Source organism: Talpa europaea, assembly GCF_964194135.1.
Source record: "Talpa europaea genome assembly, chromosome: 4".
NCBI classification, from domain to species: Eukaryota; Metazoa; Chordata; class Mammalia; order Eulipotyphla; family Talpidae; genus Talpa; species Talpa europaea.
In genome coordinates, this window is record NC_140070.1 from 123316568 (window position 1) to 123333252 (window position 16685).

Consider the following 16685-nt stretch of genomic DNA (forward strand, 5'->3'; position numbering starts at 1 on the left):
TTGAAAAGATTCAACTTCCATTTAGAATAAAAACTTTAAAAAATAAGGATAGAAGGAACTTGCATTCATATAATAAAGGTCACATATACCAAAGTCACAGCTAATGAAATTCTCAAAGGAAACTGAAAGCTCTTCTTTTAAGATCAGGAATTATGCAACCATATCTACTTTCACCACTGCAATTCAAGTCCTAGGATGTACAATTAGATGAGAAATATATAATGGAATCCAAATTAAGAGAGAAGTAAAACTATCACCACAGGCAGATGACATGATAATATAGATAGAAAACCCTAAACAGTGCATTAAAAATAATAGAAACAATAAATCACTATAGGGAGGCTACAAAATCAATATACAAAAATTGGTTCCATTCCTATATTAAAACAATGAGCTAGAAGAAAGAATTCAAGAAAACAAACACATCTGCATCTGCATCAATGAGAACTAGATGCATAGGAATATAGTTAACAGAGGACTTGAAAGACTTGTACAAAGAAAATTATACAATATTGTTAAAATAAATAGAAGTCACAAAGAAATGAAAGGTATTCAATATCCTTGGATTAGCAAATTAAATACTGCTAAAGTGGCGTCTGCACCCAACACAATATGTAGATTCAATGCAATTCCTATCATAGTTTCAAAGGCATTCTTCAAAGACACAGAATATGGATATGGATCTACAAAGACCCTGTATGGACAAAGTGACCCTGACAGAAAAAGATGAATAGAGGCATTACATGTCCAGACTTCAAAATATACTATAAAATCATATTAATCAACACAATATGGTACTAGAATAAAAACAGATATGGAATAATGGAATGTTATTGAGAGTCCAGAAATAAAACTACACTTACATGGACAGTTAATCTATGACAAATGAGCAAAGAGTATGTAATAGAGAAAGTTTCTTTAACAATGGGAAAAACTGGACATACATATGCAAATAGATTAAGCTAGACCACTATCTCATTCCACACACAAAAATTAATTCACAGTGTATTAACGACTTGGTTGTAAGACCTAAAGCCATAAAATACATAGGGGAATACTCCATAACACAGAACACATAGGGAAACACTCCATAACATTATCTTCAAAGATATTTTGGGGATTCAACCCCAATGGCAAGGGAAACAAAACCAAAAGTAAATGTACTCCATCAAACTTGCAAGCTTCTTACAGTAAAAGAAAGTATCATTAAAATGAAAACACAACCATTACATTTTGGGAGAAAATATTTGCATATCATATATTCAACATGCATTTGTCTTTTTGGGATTGGCTCGTTTCACTTACTTTAGGCACTCAAAGTCCACCCATGTCTCAAGTACGTCAGAATCTCCTTCCTTTTTAAGATTTAATAATATGCCATTTTGTATATAAACTTCATTTGGCTTATCCATTCATCTATATTTGGAAATGGGTTTTATCTACAATTTAGCTATTATAAATAATGCTGCTATGAATGTGGGCTTATATAAACACATTCCTGACCCTATTTTCAATTCCTTGGTATATAGAACCAGAAGTGAAATTGGTGGATCACATGCTGATTCTATTTTTATTTTTTATTATTTTTTAAAGATGTATTTATTTATTTATTTATACAAGCACTGGGTACAGTCAGAAGCGCATGAGAGAATTCACCAGAGCCAGAGCAGAGAACAGAACAGGCAGACTGATGATACACTGCTGAGGGGAGCAGCGGCGGCAGGAGAGGTTTGCGCTCCATGTGGCACCCTCACCTGGCAGCCAGGGATCGAACTGGCACTGTAGAGGCTGCGGGCAGCTTTGCAACCCAGTGCTCAACCGCTGCGCCACCGGAGAGGCCCATCTATTTTTATTTTTTGAGGAACCATCAAATTGTTTTCCAAAGCAGCCCTATTTTTTTTTTATATTCCCATCCATAGTGGGTAAGAATTCCAATTTTTCCACAACCTCTCCAAAACTTACTATGTTCTGTTTAGCTTAGTTTTATTTGTTTGAGAGTAGCCATTTTAATGGGTATGAGGTGGTGGGTTAATATGCCTTTGAATATTTTCTCTTATAATATTCTTTTCCTGTGGATTCTGAAGAATATATGCCCTGCATCTTTCCTTCTTTCCCTTTTTCACCCTTATTCCTCTGCAGGAATGTTGCCAGGTTAGCATTTTCTGTCTACCTGGTGATGATGAAAATGTTCTATAATCTATGCTCTCCAATTCAGTAGCCACAAGCTATATGTGGTTACTAAAGTATGTGTTTTATGATAAATGAGACTGAGGAACTAAACTTCTAATTTATTTTAATTTATATATTTTAAAATTTAATTTGTATCCATATATGATTAGTTGTTACTATATCAGATAATACATTTCTAGAGCCTATTTCTTTCTGAGATCAAGTCACATGTTTCCAAGTACCACCTTGATTCATTTGCCTAGATGCCCTACAGCATTCAAATCTTAGTGTCAAACTCATCATTTCTCCAAATCAGTCCCTAATTTATTTGATTCAATAATATGAACTTAAGATAGAACTAGAGAGGGCCTCCCCGGTGGCGCAGTGGTTGAGCGCTGGGTTGCGAAGCTGCCTGCAGCCTCTGCAGCACCGGTTTGATCCCCGGCTGCTCCCCTGCCACCGGAGGAGGGTCCCACATGGCGCACAAACCTCTCCTGCCTCCCGCTGCTCCCCTCAGCAGTGTACTTCGGTCCTTCTGCCTGCTCTGCTCCCTGCTCTGGCCCTGGTGAATTCTCTCACCCTCCCGCGCTTCTGACTGTACCCAGTGCATGTATAAACAAAACAAACAAACAAACAAACAAATAAATAAAAACATACCTCTATTTAAAAAAAAAAAAATGATAGAACTAGAGAAATTACCCTTTTCTCCTTACTCTGCTTTCTCTCCTATCCAGTAAATCATACAGAGCATCATTCAGTTTTAAAATGTCTCTCAAATATGTCTTCTGCATTCCAAAACGCATACCATTTCTCACACACTACTACTAACAATCTGCTTTTTAAAGAATTCTGAGGGGACACTCATTGACATTAAGATAAAGTTGAAATTTCCTAAATACCTCAAATGTCACTTCTCTGGTGAATTCTTCAAATGTCCCAATAAATAGCAAAACCTTCATGCTCTCCCTCCCATACTTCATCCTTTTTAGTATGGTATATTGAAATGATTTGCTTACTTGTTTATTCCCTTGGAATTGCTCCTGCACATTAATCATTTTTGTATTTCAGTGTTCTGCTACTCTAAGCCACCTTCGGCTTATAGTAGGTTACTAGAATGCTTAGGTAGCTAATAACAATTTATGAGCTAAATGTTGAAGATTTAGAAACATAACTAGAAAATTCCTAGGTGTAGGAAGAAAAATAAGCCTATTTCAAAACATAAATCCATGGTGATTTTTATTCACTTATTAAAGGATTTAGCAGCTAAGATTTATATTGGTATTTCATTCATATGTAGTCTTTGGAGGAATTAGTTTGGCTTCTATGGTAATTAGGAAACAAATGCTATTTTAGGTAATTGTAGAGCTAAGAAAGCATCTTCCACATTGATGCAGCATGTGTCGCCCTTCAGCAGCTTTATATTGTACCACCTGTCACTGGAGGCATGATGAATTACACCTTTTGGCATCAATACTGAACCTATTTCATTACTTTCTAAGGGCCCATGGTTTATATCAAAAAGACAAATGCCAAGATATCTTTAAAATGAATAAAAAATTTAAAAAGAAGAGCAGGGCAAATTTGGAAATCTACTTTCAAGGACTATGACAGCTCACATCCCATTTAGGAGTGTGGTTTATCTATTGTTAATTTTTTAATTCACAAAAGTACTGTTACAAATTATTAACCTAATAATACTTAGAAATTGTAATTCTATTTGACATAAGTCATATACATGATCTTTAACAAAGGTTCAGAAAACAAAGTTACTTACTTGAAAAGGATGAAAGACTTCATTACATAAATATATTAGATAAATATATTTATACTGAATTTTAAATCCTTAAATACATGATGGTATTAGGTCACTGTGTTTATAAATCTAATTTTATTATAATATATAAGGGATACAATGTTTAGTATTTCAAGTACTTCTAATTTAATATATTAATAGTGCTATAATCAGTGCTTGTACTGTACCATTAAAAATTTTTCTCATACTTTATATTCTTTTCTTTATATAGATAGTGATAGAATTTTTACCTAGCTGAGTATTATTTTAGCCCAGTATTATTTCCATAACATCACATCACTATGAGGAATACAAGTGAAATAAATACATGATATCCTCCAATAAATCCACTATTGAGCTCTTCCCTCCCCTGTTTTGATTACAAGGGACTATGGCGATGGTGCACAGGTGAATTGGTGGTGGAAATTTATGGGGACTACACCTGAGAGGAGAGAGCATACGTTGTAGAAAAATAAAGAATGGTGTAAAATATAAATTAAATAAATTAAAAAGCCCCACTATTATACTTACAAAACATTTTCAAGTTTTCAACTCCTCACAAAGCGAATTTTTATAATCCATTTGTACACAAGAATTATCAGTGTATTCTCAGCATGTAATTAGCTCAATCATATATAAGCTATTCCCTTTTCATTTTTTGCTTTACAATTAAACAAAATTCAGAAAATGTAAGGGCCTACTTCGAAGACTCTAGAACTAGTACTTTTATTGTATGAATAATTATACTTAGTTACATAAATATTGCATTTCAAGAGAGCAAATATATATCATAGTTTCAGTCTCACAGAATCCTAATGAAGATTATTCCACAGTGAGGACTACATTAGTGTGTACCCCATTTTAGTGTAAATAAAATAAACTTCTATAAATAAAAAGTTGGTAGTTAAGCTAGTACTGAAATCTATGTTGCATATTTCCTAGTTGTGTGCTGTTTTCAGCACTTACACATTTATTGTTCCTGTTTATTTATTGTTCCTGTACTGGTGACATAAGCTTAAACATGTGAAGCACAATTTCTTAACCTGGCATATAATCAACATGAATGGTTTCCATAAGTAAACATGATTGGGGAAACAAAATCAATACTGGAAAACTATATGTGGCAACAAAAATAAGAACACTTGCTTCTGCACTTACACAGATCTTATTTTTTCAGATATAGAGTTCTTTACAACATCCACTTGATGGTTATCTGTTCACATGAAATATATTTGAAAACACATATAGAACATATGCCAATACCTATCCACACATTTTTGTCTTCTCTTTAATGTTCTCTTATTTTCTGTGGGTTTCACAGTAAGAGTGAACCTCACATATGTGTTGAGACCATGTTTTCTGCTTCCTTACTCACTTCCTGCCCCAAACTGCTCTTAGAAGTTGTGGTATAGTCAAGACCTTGTGCAGCAAAGATCAGTCTGTATTTATACCTCTAAGATCAAGAGTTTAGAATTGTCTCTGACTGTGGATTTCATGATCTTAGAAACTATTATCTCATTACATATCTGATGACAACATGATCTTAAATTGTTCTACAAAATCCTTGGTTTTTCTAATCCAGAAACAGAAAAAATAAAGAAAACAGTACTGTTTCATTGCCCTAATATCTTCTAATGCTTGTTTAGGAATACATAAATGAAAACAAATAAAAATTATGTATCTATTATGTGTAATATTGAATAATACATATTAACTCATACAAACATATAGCTAGAGATCTACTCTTTCACATAGATATATAAATACAACTAGATACATATTGGCTTTTTCTTTTCTCTCACTTCATCTCCTTCTCCTCTCCCAGTATTAGGAATACAGATAAGATCATGAATACTAAGGAGTTATTTGGGGGACCACTTCTACCTTACATGTCCAAATAATAATAGTTAACTAAACACTAAAACTAAATCAAAGAAATGAGTTAGTTTTCCTTCTGAGGCCTTTTTCCCTAAAAATGCAATAAACATTGAAGACTGGAAATGAATGCATTATAAATGTATTCATAATTCAGATGTTTTGAACTTATAAGAATTTTAAGTAAAATATGATTCAAATTCCCCTTATTTCAAAAGTTCATAAAATAAATTCACAGAGCTCTTACATATCAGAGCCAGACCTAAGATTTTAGTTTTTGTATTATGAATTCATTCTATTGCCACTCATTAAATTCACTTCATTATAGCACATTTCCTTTCTTTTTTTAAGATTTATTTATTTATGCATGCAAGAACTGGGGTACAGGCCAAAGGTATGGGGGTGAGAGGATTCACCAGAGACAGAGTGGGTAAGAGAATAGGTGGGCAAGACAGGAGAGGTCAGCTGTGCCATGTGGGTCAGTTCCCTGCCTGGGGATCAAACTAGTGTTTCAGTGTCTGCAAACAGCTTTATAATGCTGACTGAACAGCTTGCGCCACCAGGGAGGCCCCCATTTCCTGTTTCTTAAGGAGAAAATCAGCCTTCTAAAATTTCACTAAGAAGATTAAAGAATGATTCAATCTTTCAAGTAAGCATATATAATTACACATTATTAAATGCTGAAATTCTAATATTCTCTACAAATTCTATCCCCATACAGGATACAACAGGTTAAACACATTGTTGTTAAATGAAAAAAAAAAATCATATGATGTAATAGCATTAAATTTATTTCTCCATACTATAAAATTTAATCTGCATACCATTAACTCACAGTATTATGCATTAAAAATATTAGTATGACCATCATAGAGTAAAAACATTGGTTATAAATATAGTCCAGCATTGTCTTTTAAAAAGCAACTATTTTTTACAGCTGAAAATTACCACACTCACCAACCTTAAATATTGAAATAAAACTTTGAAGATACAGAAATTCAAAGTGCCATGTTATATTGCTCTTAATCTAAATAAAGAGGTATATATGAGGCTATTCCACAAATCTACATTCATATTGAAGATATAAAAAACAATTGAATCACTAAAGATTGATTTTGAATGTGGAATATCAGTTATTGGTCTGTATAATCCTGAGTGAGATGATTTTCATCTTTACTCCTTAGTGAAATAACAAGAGGTAATAAAATACTTTCTAGTATATTCTATCAACTTGGTAGGATTTTTTTTTCTCTTATTCATATACCAATGAAAAAATGAACAAAACTTTTCTACCCTGCTTATTAATGCATTCTTCTCTTACCTTAGTAATGGTTTCATGAAGGTTGAAAAAAGGATCAATTTCTTCAATGTTTGTTGCATTTTTAGGGAAAAAGGCCTCAGAAAGAAAACTTGGACCCTGTGGAAAATCAGAAAAGAAGCATTTAAAACTCTCCATTGATTTTGTTTTTTCAAATGCTTATTGGATTTTCTTTAAAGATTTTAAAAGACTCTAAATTGTTTTAGGGCTCCTGTTGATTGCTGGACTTCATTCTATTGATCTAATTAACCAATCACAGAATATTTATAAATTAAAATAAGTACAATTTTGTAACTCTTGGCATTATTTTTTTATTTATGAAAGGACATTTTTTCTTACTCAGAAGAGATATTTCTTTGTAGTCCCCTTTATTTCAAAAGCAGACTATATGGAGGTTAAAACACCTTTACTACAAAGCTCCTATCTGAAATTTTTCTTCTTTTTTTTATATTATTTTCTATGTTTTAAGGCTGGTAGATTATATTTCTAATAAACATGGTTATCAACAAGAAAAGTCTAGGCAGTGTATGTATGAAATTTTAAATACTACAAAAGTAATTTCTAAACATTAGTAAGCTATTTTGGGTAGCATTGTTTTGCAGCTTTACATATTGCAGTAGCATGTTGTATCAGACAAAACCTTCATGTCAAGATACTTAAATAACAGATACTGAAATGAATTGCAGGTGTAGACACGTTTCAGGATACAAGAAGACATGGGTCACTAATAATGTTACTATCTACTATGGTCTGAATATTTATTTTTATACTCCCAATTCATATGCTAATCTCAGAGACTTTAGGGAATTGGTATGGGGGGGTAAGGACTTTGGGAGATGATTAGGTATTGAGGGCTCTATTATCATGAATACAATTACTGCCTTGAAAGAAGTCACCAAAGAACTTTCTAACTCTTTCTACTATATGACAATACAGTAAGAAGTTTATAACATGGAAGAGTACCCTCACTTAACCATGGTGACCTTCACTTTCAGCATTCCCAAATTTGAGAAATAAATTACTGTTGTTGAGAAGCCACTAAGTCTGTGATAATTAGTTACAGCAGCCTGAATGGAATAAGACACTACGTAAAATAATGCTCTTATACTTATCAATGTTACTAGCATCTCATGAAATTATTATTTACTACATAATACAGTTTTAACTGGAAAACTTGAAGTAATTAATATTATCTGTCTAGAAAACAGAAGACGGGGTAAGATATATGGACAGAATATTAAACAGACAAAGATAAGGATCTTGAAGAGAGATTTAACCCAGTCTCTACCAAAAATGACTGTCACAGGGTAAGGCTTCCCTGGTGGTACAAGGGGTTAAGTCTCAGCACTATCAAGCTATCGCTAGTCACTGCAGCAGAAGTCCAATCGCTGGCCAGGGAGCTAACCCACATATGGCACAGCAACCTCTTGTGTCTGCTTGCTGCTCCCCTCAGCAGTATATTTCAGTCAACCCTCTGGTTCTGCTCTCTACTCTATCTCTGGTGAATCTTCTGACCTCCCTACATCTCTGGCCTACACCTCAGCTAATATATGCATACATGAGCTGGGGTACAGGCCAGAGATATGAGGGGTGAGAGGATTCACCAGAGACAGAGTGGGGAACAGAACAGACTGACCGACTAAAATACACTGCTGAGGGGAGCAGCTGGTGAGACAAGAGAGGTCTGCTGCACCATGTGGGTGCTCCCTGGCCCGCTGGAGATCGAACTCGTGCTGCAGAGGCTGTGGATCACTTTATAATGTGGTGCTTAATCCCTTGGGCCATCAGGGAGGCCCCATAAATAAATAAATCTTTAAAAACTAAAAGTGAAAATGACTATAACAGGGTAATAAATGTAAGTTTAATTACATTAAAACTATATATTAGAGGTATCCAACAGCAGAACACAACACTTTGGAATATATCATGGTAAGAAAAAACTTAGGATGATGTTGTTGATAAGCTCTGAAGTCACACAAATGAGAACTGAAACCAGCACAATTGTAATTCTTTGTATATTATTTCTATGATCCAGCATACTCTTTACTCCCTGTTCTGACAATCCTGCAATCAAACAAAGGTACTTTAGCTTTTTGTTCCAGCATTCACCCATTTTTGGATAAAAGCACCATGAATAACCTTTTTACTATTTATCAAAACTTGCTTTATTTATTTTTGCGTATTTTGTCCATCAATGTAAAACTAATTTCTAAGAAACTCTGCCTGCTCCCAAACAAACTCTACTTTTAATGACTTGCCTTAAAACCATAGAACACCAGCTCACAGTACCATAGACACCATTTCCTAATTTGCCCAATTTGAGAAATGACTAAGACTCAGTACTATGTATTGAATAATTTATGTGCCAAAGTAGATGTGTGTTTAATACAATTTGATTAATATCCTTATGTAAAGAGGAAATTTGGAGACAGATATGCATACATGGAAAAAAAACATGAGATTGTGGAGGCAGAGGTGGGAATGATGTATTTACAAGCCAAGGGATGCAAAAGATTGCCAGAAAACCACCAGAAGCTAGAAAGGGAAATATTTTCTGTCATAGTCTTTATAAGGATCCAAACTTGATGACACCTTGAACTGTTAAGGCAATAAATTCTGTTATTTAAATTTATTCAATCTGTGGTATTTTGTCATGTTAATCCTAGAAAATTAACACACAATGAGGGTGGTATTCTCCCCTACTGAAATAGTAATATTATGTATCAGTGGGGTTTTGGATGTATTTAGGGCAGTCAGAATTTTTAAAAAAGTTTAAAATTACTTTTTTAATTTAATAATTGTGCCATCATAATCATCTTATTCTTCAAAGGATTACTATGGCTGCTGAGAAACTATAATAACTATATATATTATAATGTGATATATAATACATTTTATATAAAATATGTAATATATAATACATGTGAATTACATATTACATATAAATTACATATATTATATGAAGACACACACACATACATAACTGACCAACATTTGCCCCATAGGAGACACTATGTTCATAGCATTGATGATGATGCTAAAGACAGTAAATATGATAATGATGGTAAGTGTGGTAGTGCCAAAGTGGTGATTAGGTAGGATGCTGAAAGAAAGGAAATTCTAAGACCCTATCAAGATCCTAGGAGAATCAGTGAACAGTTTATATTTAGATACATGTACTTTTCCAAATAGAGATATATTTGAATTGACTTTTGTGAAGTTGTGAAAGTATGAGTGGATAATTCTGGCACTAATTTTGATGTAATAGGTAAGCTTGAAGTCCTTAAAAGTTTGCCTCAAGAGGTTTAAATAAACTTCTTGAAATAATTTTATTAGTTAGCAAAACAATACTTCATAAATAGTACAAAGATAAAAAATATCAGCCAGGCACAAAATGAATTATCCTGTAAGAATATAAAATTAGAAGTTACAATTAATAACTTTTTATTGAACATTTAATTATTTAATAGCTGAATATATTAATTTAAATTATCCACATATGCCTTTTTCCAAGGCAATCCCTTATCCCCTTATTCTCCAAGGCAATCCCTGTGCTCCTAATCCTTCACCTATCTTTTTTGCATGACATGCTTTGTTCCTGGTTCTTCATTTAACTAATTATTTAAACGATAATCATTCAGCACTATGTGTCAGGTGATGCACTAAATGCAAAACATGGTCCCTAAGTTCATGGAGTTTTATTCCAATGGGATTTTGATACATAAAGGATTAAACATCATTGTTAAAATATTGAGATTACCACCATTCTTTCTCATGTAAACATGAGAATAAAAACCATATTTAATAGGTACTATTCTTATACATTCTGACACAAAATGAATGAAAAGATTAAAGGATGAATGTTTTGTGAAGGTTTCCTACTGCATTTACATTAACTATCAGTGATGACTTTTTAATAATGGTTGTCATCTGTAGATGAATTGAGGGAAGTAAAGCACCATTAACCATTTAGAAAGTGCTTTGTTTAGAACAATTCACTGACAGATTGAAAAGAAGCAATTCTTGAGTAAATCAAAGATGGTGGAAGACAATGTTAGTATATATCAATAAATGACAAAAAGAAAAAAAATTCAAAGGTCATGTTTATATTAGTTCTAGACTAAGATGAGTTGAATAAACATCAGTTTATGGCATATCAAAATATATTCTCTGCATTTTTTTCTGAAATGATCATTTAAAATATTTTGTTCATGTTGATCTAGTGGGTATTTGCACTTAAATATTTTGCACATGCCATTTCTATATAATTGGCTTGAAAGGATGATGCGTAAAGGTCATAATAATAATGCTTCCCATACACCACTTGGCTAAACACATTGCATGTATCATTCCACTAAATCCATGGACATATTTTTAATGTAAGAGCTATTGTCACCCATTTATTATAATTCAGGGAATTTAGAACCAATGATTTTCATACAAAATGCAAGATTCCACTGTAAGTAAATAGTAGAACTATAGTCAAGCCCAGATTTATCTGATTCCATAGTCTACACTTTCAACCTATGCCATGCCTTCTCATTTCTACCAAAATCCCTTAAAGCTCAAGATACTGGGCTTTTGAATCTATCTGAGCAAGTTTGATTTTTTCCCACAACTTACTCCAATTCCCTCCAAGTTTTAGTTTTCTCAACATAAGCAGTAGAAACACTATGTACAATTTAAATTCTTTAATCAAAGACTTCCTGCTTCGACTAAGTATACTTAAAGTCCCGTATGCACTTCCCTTACTTTAATATTCTCCTTTCTCCAATCAGAGAATATACACATCAGTACTTAAATTTAATATATGATATTAAAACACTTGTGGACTTTGAATGACCCTGACATTCATAATAGGGTGGGTTGAGAAGCAAGGTAATCACAGTCATAATTTTTGAAACACATTCCAAAAACTATTCAAAGTAAATTAGGCTTGAGCTAATGTGGAGTTCATATAGAAGTGTAACAATCCAAGGGTCAAATGTGGAGTAATATTAACATATTGTTGTATGACTATACTAATTTTTTACATTTCAATCATTGTTCAAGTTGTAGTAAAGTTCATATTGCTGGCTTTATTGAATATATTCAATAAAGCATCTCTATAATCTATTCATATTGTTCTAGCATCTTTATTTTAAAACTGAATGAGATATTGGAAATATTAATTCATCAAAAAACATATGAAGTAAAACATGGAAAATTCAATTACCTAAATTTTAGAGTCACACATAGTTATTAGAGAGCAAATACAAGAAATTGGCTGTGTGTATGTGTGTTTGTTAAACACTTTGCCTTTTTTTTGTGAAGTACTTTTAAGATGGGAATAATGTAACACAAGTTTTAAAAATGTGAATCATTCCAATTACCTCATGATGCATTTTTGGTCTTGACATATTTATATGCCAGCAAATACTTCCACTGGATTCAGTCTTAATAGTTTAGATTTTCTTCATACAAATTTCCCACACATTTCTTAACTTTATCTTTTAATCATTGAATGTGTTTCTCTCTTACTTCCTACGTGTATTATTGGCTACAAAGTTTATGTTTTGTGACTTTTACATAATACTTTCTAGACTCGCTAGGAGGCAAAGAGAACTAAGGACATAACAATAAAGAAACAATAGATGCTCTTAGCAGAGTATTAAGATTTCCATATCTGTGCCACCGTTGTAACTAAAATAATAAGATCTTAACAACTTCTGGCATTAAAAAAAAGGCTCCTGTGGAGAACTTTGTGACGTTCATATGCATTAGCAAATTGACTTAAAAATATCTGGGTTCAAAATACCTGTCACTTATATGTGGCATATAGAGAAATAAAACAAAGGGTCAGATAAAACCACTAATAAACCCTAGGAATCTGCTGATATATTTAGGGATAGCAGAGGAAGAGAGTGAAAGAGAAGTGAGAGAGGATGGGGCCAATAGATTACGGTGTGATATTATACCTCTGAATAATGTACAATGTTATAAATCAACGTTAGCTCAAAAAAAAAAAAAAAGTTAACAAGAAATAACTGGGTCCAAAGCCCCATCTATTAACCTTAAAACTTCTAAAGTCTCATATTATTAACTCAATAAAGTTGTCATTAAATTGAAAAGTTAGAGAAATAATATATTTTTATATACAATCCCTTAAACATCCTTGAGAATTCTTCATTCTTCTATTTCCAGCAAAAGAAGAAGGAGAAGCAAGCAATCAACTTATTGACTCTGCTGTACTAGCTACCAACACAGAAAAGTTTCATATTAGAAATTAAGCAAAAAAAAATGATGATATTCATTTTGTTTATTCATGACTAAACAGTTATTTGGAGCTATGGCATCCTGTCGTACATGCTTTCAAAAATAAAGAAATGAACCAAAAAAAGCATTAGCTTCTAAGTGAGAATAGTGTCTAAGACATCGCAGTCATTTTCTAAAAGCAACTACTGACTGCCTCAGGCTCTGTGATGTCCATCTTCGTCAGGAAATATCTTGTGCTCTGGTATTTCTTCTCTGAGACTTTAGAGAAGAATTCCTCCAAGCGCCTTTCACTTTCTGGTGCTTCCAGTTATTCCTTGTTGCACAAATCATATCACTGGCTCTGTGTTTACATGGTCTCATTTTCTGTGTAAACTCTTTTCTTTTACAGAGACACTTGCCCATCCAGGGATGATATTATCAGGATGATATCTCACATTCCTTAAATCAACTACATTTACACTGACCCTTTTTCCATATAAGCTAACATTCACAGATTCCAGGGGTCCTATCTTTTAGGGGCCACCATTCAACACACTTGCAACTTCCTTGGGTTTTCTATACTAAATTCTGGGAAGGTTGCTTCTAACAGTAAACCTCAATTTTTTTTTTTTTTTTGTGGGACCCTGACCCGTGGCCGGGGAACGAACCTGCACCACAGAGGCTGCAGGCAGCCTCGCAGCCCAGCATTCAACCACTGTGCCACCAGGGGAGGCCCAGTAAACCTCAATTCTAATTAAAACTTCACTCTAGCTTCTCTTCCTTGAAGGAATAATCATAACATTGAAGTATTTTTCACTTGAAAAAGAGCCTTTCAGTGAGGTGAAAATGAAAGATTTTCTAATTAAATAGCTGTGAATTATAAAAATTAAGGGAGGTTTTAAGTTTGGAAGGTGTTTACATAAATAAAACATAGAAATTTAAAAAAGAACTAATTTTCATTGATGCAACATTGTATTACATTATGTTTTAGGTGTGCATACATGTTACATTAAGTTCACCACTAAAAGCACACTTTCCTCCTTCACCAGATAATAAGGGGATCTTTTTTTAAAAAAGATTTATTTATTTATACATACAAGAGCTGAGGTGTAGGTCAGAGATGTGGGGGGGCAGGGGTGAGTGGATTCACCAGAGACAGAGTGGGGAGCAGAACAGGCAGATGCACTGAGATCCACTGCTGAGGGGAGCAGCAGGCAAGACAGGAGAGCGCTGCTGCTGCGCCATGTGTGTAGCTCCCTGGCAGCAATGGCACTCAGGCCACAGTGGCTGGTGATAGCTTGATATTGCTGCGACTTTAACCCCTGTGCCACCAGGGAGGCCCAATTGCCCTTCTTTTAGTGTTAGTTTTGATAAGTATTAGTTTTCAGAGAGTGTTTATTTTACCTAAATTATAAAATACTTTATTAAGAAATCATGTATAGCATCAAGTTTTTTGAACCATTTTAATAAGTTCTAAACATATGATTTCTCTTTCATCCCTGACTTGGTTACTGTTGTTTCCTCTCACAAAAATATATAAATCATTATAATTTTGATCCACTGTCTTCTCATCTCAAAAATCTCAGAAATTTATTCTTTAACAGTTCCTGTATTGCCTTAATATATATATTTTTTTACCTACAACTATTTAATTTTGGAACAATGTTATTATCATTACTGAAGTTATGGATGAGTAGACTAAAATACAGAGAAAATATCTAACTAAATTATGTTGGTAAATGCAGCTGGGTTAAAATTTAGATCTTCATTTCCAATTCAGATCAAGTCACACTGGCACTCAGTCTTAGATTATACAGACACTACAGAAATTATAAGACAAAAATAAAGAGTGCTCGAGCTTATGAAACTAAACTGGGTTCAGAGGAGATTGTTTTTAATTTTTAGACACAAATCACTGATTTTTGAGTTGTTTTATGGTATTTGTGGAATGAACAGAGACACAGGCAAATTATTTCACTTCCCATCATGGTCTCTATACTTTCCAAGACTAAACTGAATGAACATAATATATAAATGTATATAAATGCTTCTTACTAATGAAACTGATTAAGTCTTTCTTAGTATCTATAAGAAAGGAAGGTAAAGGGTATGATACATCTTAAAGTATAACATTGCATTGATTCAAGTGTTAATTTACTAAATAATACGAGAAACATTCATAAATATTGACTTTTTATAAAATAGATACATTAGTATATAGTATCCTCATTCTTTAACTTATAAAATGAACATATGAAATCAGTACACTTATACATAATATCCTCATCCTCTAATTCTCCTGAAACTGCAAATTAAAATAATAATATAAAGTTTTGGTATTTGGGAAGAACAGTAGGAGATTCTAAATTCTATCTAGAGAATTATGAGTTTAATAATAGCAATTTTTGCAGTTATTACTTACTGAGGGTGTATTATATTCTCTACTGTCAGGAAGTGAATACCTACATATTTCTGCATGGTTAGGATTCTCTGAGCAAATTTTACTGGGACTTATATTAAATGACAAGACTTGGAAGTTAAATGATGACTGAATAGTGAGAGAAGCCTGGAGAGGTTTACCTCTAGAGGTATTTATAGTTCAAAGATGGATAAAACCCAGAACCCTAGAAACATACCATTCATTACATTACATTCAGAATATTACATAGCATATATAACATTACATTCCAAAGGACAAAAATCTAAGATTTCCCCCTTCTCTTTCTAAGAAGAAGATAAATTGTTTCTCTTCTCATTGCAGGAATGGAGTGCTGTAAATTACACATAAACTCCTAGATTCTTATTTTCAGGGTTCATATGTCTGTTCCTTATTGCCCACCCCAGAAGTTGAGATTTTGAGAAACAATGAGGTTATTGTTAAAAGTAATTATTTTGACCTCTGTCCAGAAACCTCATGTTTGCACTAAGGATAATACATATTATATGATAATATATATGAATATAAAGGCATGACAGTACTATGTGGCTTAATAACAGCAGCAATGAGGGCCCCCCTGGTGGTACAGTGGTTGAGCGCCGGGCTATGAGGCTGCCCACAGTCTCTGCAGTGCCAGTTCGTTCCCTGGCTGCCGGCCAGGATCCCACAAAAATAAATAAATAAATAAATAATAGCAGCAATGAAAATAACAAAGTATTTATTAATTATAAACACATATGCACAAGCATGAATAAAATAATAATTTTGATATCAATATTCATTGAATACTTACATATTTAGAATATGTAATTTTATATCAAAATATGTAATCTTATATTAATTACAACTATGCATCATTT

At 33.1% G+C, this 16685-nt stretch overlaps 1 protein-coding gene across 1 annotated transcript in view; it reads right to left on the bottom strand.

Annotated features, from left to right (window-relative positions):
• Positions 1-16685, bottom strand: part of NAALADL2 (N-acetylated alpha-linked acidic dipeptidase like 2) — an 881821-nt gene that overhangs the window by 129089 nt on the left and 736047 nt on the right. The window contains exon 11 of the mRNA XM_084231106.1: positions 7158-7253. Coding sequence (XP_084087232.1) covers positions 7158-7253 — 96 coding nt within the window. The remainder of the gene's footprint in view (positions 1-7157; positions 7254-16685) is intronic.